The 7356-nt window shown below is 37.3% G+C and overlaps 1 protein-coding gene across 1 annotated transcript; it reads right to left on the bottom strand.

Annotated features, from left to right (window-relative positions):
* Window positions 1–2303: 2303 nt before the first annotated feature.
* LOC111309271 (protein ULTRAPETALA 1-like) lies at window positions 2304–6757 on the bottom strand. The gene is made up of 3 exons (XM_022908293.2): window positions 6202–6757; window positions 4467–4791; window positions 2304–2681 (listed from the first exon to the last, which is right to left on the bottom strand). Exons 1-3 carry the CDS (start codon window positions 6410–6412, stop codon window positions 2507–2509), a joined length of 711 nt encoding a protein of 236 aa, XP_022764028.2. The 5' UTR covers window positions 6413–6757; the 3' UTR covers window positions 2304–2506.
* Window positions 6758–7356: the final 599 nt, after the last annotated feature.

Raw genomic sequence — 7356 nt, 5'->3', positions numbered from 1 at the left:
AGGTTAGTTAATAGTGTTCATTATGTCTCTCGATTTCTTTTTTTTTAGCTAGAAGGATCATAAGATGATGCTTGTGTAAAAGGAGCACCATTGAGCTTGAGGGATGAGCAAGCTAATAGGAAGGCATGCTACTAAACCCTTACGACCAACAATAAAATGGTGTTGTAACTGAGGTAGCACACCCGAGTCCCCGAAGTGAGACGGGTAGTAATGGGCTCAATGTGGTAGCATCGCCTTTTGTAACGATCAAGGCTGGTAAGCCCATTGGTCCACACGGTTGTTTATGTACTAGTAAAAGATTCAACAGCTACTACTACCCCTATTTTTTCGAGCAGAACTCCGAGTTAAGGAGTTACTCGAAAGGCTACCAAGATATCAATATCTTTGACTTCATATTCAGGAGTATAATAAGTCAATTTATACTCTTTAACACCAGTTTTGAATCCAACACTTACTTTAGTCTCTGTTTGTGGTGACATATGTTGAGTGTCCATCATATATGCGAGTAACCTAAAATGAAGCTAAAGGTTGAGACCCTAAAAAATGAGTTTCGTAGGGCGAGATAAGCCTAGAGGCTCCGAGCTGATTGTTGACCAGCATTTGTGTTGTGCTCACAAGATCTTAGCACAAGAGCTTGCATATGATACGGGTGGGCATGGTGTTGGATTCTCAGCATTCTAAAAAATAATAATTTTATGAGAATCGAGACTACAAGTCCCTATAAGAATTTGAGGATTGGTGCTCGGGACCTTAATGCTTGTTAGTAGAGATGGGTGCTTGGGGCCACCCTAAAATCATAGACTGATGAGTTGATGAGAGTTGGGTTCCTTCCTATCAAGGTGTAACCCTATGGGGTCAAAGCCAAGAAAGGCTCATGAGTATACAGCTTGAAGAATCAACATTGAGCTATCCATGAGAAAATGAATTCGTGAAAGGTTGACCTCGACTATAAATAGTTATGATGCCACACGGACATGTGATTTTGATCTAAGGAATACACGGCCCGTGACAACTAGCCTGTGCTCTTTGGCTAGGGATTGAATGCCATTTCGACCTTTAGCTTAGGGGTGTAATCGAGCCGAGTCGAGCCAATAAAGTGCGAAGCTCGAGCTCGAGCTCGAGCTCAGCTCCTAACTCGAGACTCGATACTCGGCTCGAATTCGATCGAGTTTCATTTTCTTAGCTCGAGCTTGATTCGTGATCGAAATCGAACTACTCAAATTCGCTCGATTAAGCTCGATTAATATGTTAAAATAAGCTCGATTATATTCGAAAAGAGTTCGATTATTTGTGTTGAAACTCGAATTCGAGATATTTTATTAATTAAAATAATAAAAAATTTAAAATATAAAAGTTTGATTAGGTTCACGAGCTACTCGAGTCGGATATAAAAATACTCAAACTCGACTCGATCGATAAGTCGAACTACTCGAACTTGAACTCGACGTGATAATAATCGAATCGAATTCGAATTTATTCGAATCGAATCCGAATATCTTACGAGTATTGATGTATCATTTATACCCATATTTTAATCGAAACACATTTGGGACGGCCATGCAGGGCCAGCAGTACTTTGGTGCATTACAAGATATCTTGGCAAATGGACTCGCGGCAGAAAGGTACCGTAATTTGCAACCGTGTATTATGTTCAAGGCAAGTTTGAACCAACCCATAATTTTAACGTAGGTGCTTCATCATCAAGTCGGGGAAGAGAACGGTATCATATCGGCCGTGATCGTTTTAGCGGTGACAAAGTCATCCGAAATCCTAATGAATTGTCTTTTGATGATAAGATTGAGTGTAGACATCAGCCCGTTAGATTTGCTTGATTTATGTAAACTCTTTTTGGTGTGTAATTTTATGCTGAATGATTGCAATTTAAGTTGAGGCAATACAGGAGATATAAATAGGTAACGAGCGTTGCATGTTTCCAATGATTAATCAGGATCTGTCGAGTTCAAAAATAAGACGGAATGTACCGAAAAATAAATAGAAAAAAAGAGAACCCTTAAAAAAAATTAATTTAATTAATTAAAGAAACATTCAAGGCAGACACTAAATTCATAGGAGGCCCACTGACCATGTCTGTCTTTTCAACAACTAGTTGCTGCAGCTGCAGGGTTTTCTTTTCATTTCTTTTTTACAGAGGGAAATCCAACAGATAAAAGTCGGCTTACAGTTTTGAGACAGAAATATGGAATCTGTCAATAAAATCAATGAACAAACAAATTTAAATAAATGTAATAAACTTTTAATAGTGCTGTAACGAAACAAAATAGCTGAGCAGAAGAATTGGAATATGGACCAAACATCAATGTGGAGATCAAATTTAATTAATTTTAAGTTTTTAAAACAGTCGATGAGCTCCATGAGTGCTGAACTCAGGGACTGGCAATTTAAAAGTCTAACATGAAAGACAATGTCTTTGAAGGCTTCTTCTGTGGGTATGGGCTCAACTAAAGCAACAAATAAAGAACCCACCCAAAACTACTGCACTGAAGACTCAAGATTTGGCATTCCTAGTGAAGTCAATGCATGTTTGGCAGCTGCAATCAGTGAACCGACAGATTTCACACCCAAAGCACACACAGGAAGTACAACCCTTGCATGTTGGAGAAAGGATGCAGCCCCTGTACACCCTCCTACTTGCTCGCTCTTCATCGTCATCACATGTTATTCTGAAATGTAGAAAATAAGTTAATTACAAACTAAAGAGTATGTTGCCCACTTGCCATAACATATTGCAAATGATGAGAGTATTCTACATTTGCAAGCAAGCAAATTCAGCATAGCATCACTTATAACCACCTGAAAGAGTCAGTTGGGCTTAAAATTTCTGTCCAGAACCCTTAAAACGTTCATATAAAATCCTAACAATGAAGAAAGTCCTCTCTCAGCATTTGCTTTCATATCATTACTAATAACAAATCAGAGCATCATGGAATAAAATTCGAAAACTGTCTACTTTGTCAGAACTCTTTGCCCCCTCTCCCACTCAATTCAAAAAAGAAAAGTTGGTGGTATTCAAGAACACAACTCAAAACAGAGCCAGAAAATTTCAGCTTGGTCAGCCAATTGATAGCAAAACTGCATGTTCTGGTAGATTATATAATTTTTATGAACTTGCCAACTAAAAGCATTTTCAGCAAAAAAAGTTAAGGTGTGAAAGTTAATGCATAAGTTGAGCAAAACACCACGGGCGACAATCAAACAAACATGAAAGCTAGAATGGTAGGACTTAACAGCATGCAAGGAAAACATATCTGGTACTTATAGACCTACTGCTTCTAGTTGCACAGGCAAGTAAAACATCTTTTGGATCCAAAAATTTAAGCAAGATACACAAGTAAAAAATACCTGGCATTTTTTTCATGATACTACCAACGAAACAAATCTGGCATATCAAGAAAGGAATGGAATTTTTGAATATGTCAAATAGGACATCTAGAACCCTTCCTTGAGAAAGACCTATATAACTCACAGCCCCAGTTTCATAAACTTTGAAAAATAACCTGTCACCATTTCACATGATGCAGTAATGCCCCAAATAGAGTGTTTGACTGTAAATTTCCTCTGATCTGAAGGACACTCAATGAAGCCCAATTCATTTCTTGTAACCTCCTTAACTGACGGTTCCAATATGAGCATATAGGAATGTCATTTCGCGTTCCGATAGATGAAACAGTAAGATTTTATACTTCTCATTATGGTATCCAGCTTTACACAAAGCCCGGGGATTAAATGTAGCATAGTTGTCAAATTGCCTAAAAGGTGAATAATCAGGAACTGCAGTTTGACCAAAATTATTCTTCATGTTCAGTTCTACGTTCTTCACCCAAAATTACTTGTTATGTTCCCTAACATCGAGTCATCAGATTTTTAAGTGAAAATCATGCACGGTATTGGTGCTTATTACATCAGCAAAGAATATTGATACTTTTCAGAAGCTGTGAACATATAGGTGCTTATAAGCTGTAAAAGATGCTAACCATTTAATTCAACTAAATGCATATTAAGCAGAAGAAACAACTCCATATGAAAGGGCCAAAATGATACAGATACACAAGAAATAGGCTCAGCAAAGCAAAGTTCAAAAGGAGTTAACATGGAAAGAATGGATTGATCATTGGTTTCCTGTAGTCATAGTTGGAGCTACAGCACATGAACTGGTTTCATGATAGAGAAGTAATAAGAAACAGATCATGGAAGAATCTTTTGGATTTAGAAAAGTCATACTTTCAATATATATAAAATTGGAGATCAAGAAGTTTCTTGCTATCACATGCGTTATCTATAAATTACATTTTAATTTTTAGCAGTTGGATTTTTTTAGGGTAAAAAAAGAATTAAGTCCAGAAGCATTTCTAGAATGACTAATACCTTTATGCATACGAGAAAACAGGCTTGAACATGACAAACACAATTTATCAAATAAGAGCATAATCAATAATGGGAAGACAAACCTGTCATATGGAAGATCAGAACATTTCCAGTTCACATCTGCTAAAGCATCATGGTAAATCCGACATTCCTCTTTTGTTCGCAATCGAAATCTTCTCTCCTTGTTACACCTGCTACAGCAAACAAACTCATCACGATGACAAACTCTTCCATTATGGGATCTGTGAGTACCATTGGCATTTTTAGATGCTTGGTTGTAGTATTTCAGCAATGAAGTCTTTGATAATGAAACCTTCTCCCCGTTAACTATCACCCAAACATTATTTTTCCACTTTCTAGCTGTCTCTCTTCCAGAATGCTTCTCAAACGCAGCAGGAGTCAACTTATCTAGCAATTGAAGTTAACATTCACACAATTAGAAAGAAAAAGGGAATAAAAATATAAAGCTTCAACATTTTGTTAGGAAAGTAAAAAGGAACTAGGACGATCAGAACAAGGAGAAAAAATGATATCATATGCACTTGATATTGGAAGGCTCTATTAAACAATAAAGGCCGAGATAACAGTACAGACAGCTTAAGCCAGTTTTAGTTATATTTAGTTTAAGGACGCTGACTATATAGTCCTGCCACCCAACTCACGGTGTTCTTTTCACAAGCCCCAAAATGACCAACTGTATAAAGAAAATATTGACCTCACTTTTGTCTCAAAGTGGGGGTGGAGCCACGAGATGAAGGTTTACCTTCAAGGTTCGAAGTGTATGACCATTTTTTTTTTCATTTGACATGGATATGCTTTCTTTCGTATGAAAAACACAGCCTCCTTACAGGCCTATGATTCCTTCACGTGCAGATAATATATAGGTATGCAATCTACTCCTAAACCAAACATCCTTTTGATGAGAAATATTTGTAACATTAACCATTGATCAAACTGTAATAGTTGACAAATGTTTAAAGCTTTCATTTTGCAAACTTGGTTTCCTCAATAACAGTGTTTCAATGATAAAGTCTTAAAATAATAGAATACCAGCTAGAAGAAATACTGTTTGAACCTCCAAGCCATATTCGCACTACTTTCACAAGGTAGCATTATGTAAAGAAAAAGACATGCAAACAAAAAGAACGCATAAAAGAAGACGTTCATCCCCCTGGAAACATTGTTATCCTTATAACACCAAGCACGAACATGCTCAAAAGCATCCCTCACCACCCATACTTTACAATGACATGCCATCATAACAGAAAGAACTACAACATATGAAGAATCCATATGGCTAAAAATGTTTCTTGAAAAATTTTTACTCTGTCTAGCGACAAGAAACAGAACTGAAGCTTTGGAAAACTAGATTCTGAAAAGGTTGAATCGAAGACCTTAGAATCACAACAATAAAAGACAATGAAGGTGTTATTCTGAAGATGCAAACTCGGAGATAAGATTTTTAACCAACAAAGACACTCATGGAATGTCCCAAACTATGTATGAATATCACCTAGCTGTGTTACAACCAATGAAAGCAAAGTCACTGAGACAAAACAACATACACATAAACTGTGTGAAAAAGAAACCATAACGAAACGACTCAAGCTTCCCATCATCCACTTGTCACTCTATCAAAAACTCGATTACACAAGAGAAAGCGACACCCATCAACGTCAAATGCACCATAAATTGAATAAAGTACGCATTAAACAAGCACAAAAATCAAAAACCATTTTCCCAACAGCATCAAAGGAAAAGAAAAGGATGGAGAACGAAAGAAACAACGGATGGAAAAAGCGCTAGAGAGAGAGAGACCTTCATTGCAACCAGGGGTGCATTCACAGGTAATTTCAAGGTCACCATTAGAGAAAACCCTAAGCTTGCCAACAGCATCACCATATCTATGGCTGGTACACCCACATGTCACTTCTATAAAATCTCCTCCTTTCTTCAATCCACTTACCTCACGCAACTCCTCTTCGCTAAAAATCATCGACCCACTTTCTCTGTCTACCCCATTCTCCATTTTCTCTCACTAACAAACCCCCCAGTGGTTCACACACACGCACGCTCACTCCCTTATTAGGTTTCCTCAAAAAAAAAAAAAAACAAAGAACCCCGAAAACCCAAGAGAAAAATCGAATCAACAAGAAAAAAGGAGCATATGGGTAATGTTGAAAAGAGCTGGTTGTTGTCTGAGGAGATTTTTATTTTATAAGAGGTCTAAACGAAAGATCACGCATCTTTATGGGGTTACTCCCGGAGATCTGGTGGAGAATACGTTGAGAGAAAAAGAGAGAGGGGGGTTGGGGTTGGAGTTGGAGTTGTGTGTTTTTGGGGATGAATGAGCTGGCGAAGAGAAACAAATGTCGCAGGGTGAAGGGTAGTGAGAGGGGTTAAAAGCTTGGTGCTACTTGCATGACATGACATGAGAGAGAGAGGCCTTGGCTTTGGCTTTGGCTTGGTTTTCGGCTTTGGGGTCAGGGCCTTTGGTTTATGGGAAAATCTCTCTCATGGGAAGGATACGAGGTTTATTGAAATTAGCGTTGGGGATTAAATCTTTATTTATTTGCCTTTCATTTCCTTTTTTTTTTAAAATTTTTCTCCAACGCAATTGCAATGCGCTCTACTCTAGTCTACCCTTTTAGCTATTTGGGTGGTGGAACCAACATTTCTCATTGAGACAACTTTGACAAATTTACTGTGCTGGCAGTTGCAGTTAATTTCTGTATTGCGTCCTACTTGTTAAACTTACTGACTTTTCTTATCCAGTCTACCACTATCACTGTTGTATAAGGGTTAACACATGTATATCCACAACCCTAAGTACAACTTTTGTGGAAGAATTCCTAGAGCTTTTAATTTAGTTATTAAAGATATTTGAAAAAATATTAAAATTTAATTTTAAATTAATTTTTTTTATTTGTATTAAGATTTTAGTCTTCTTATGTAACCAAAAAAAAAAAGCTC

This window comes from Durio zibethinus, chromosome 2 (genome assembly GCF_047325235.1).
Source record: "Durio zibethinus cultivar Kanyao isolate XHJ-2024 chromosome 2, ASM4732523v1, whole genome shotgun sequence".
In the NCBI taxonomy this organism is placed as follows: domain Eukaryota; kingdom Viridiplantae; phylum Streptophyta; class Magnoliopsida; order Malvales; family Malvaceae; genus Durio; species Durio zibethinus.
The sequence above is the reverse complement of the archived record's forward strand: the minus strand, read 5'-3'. Positions and strand labels throughout refer to the sequence as shown.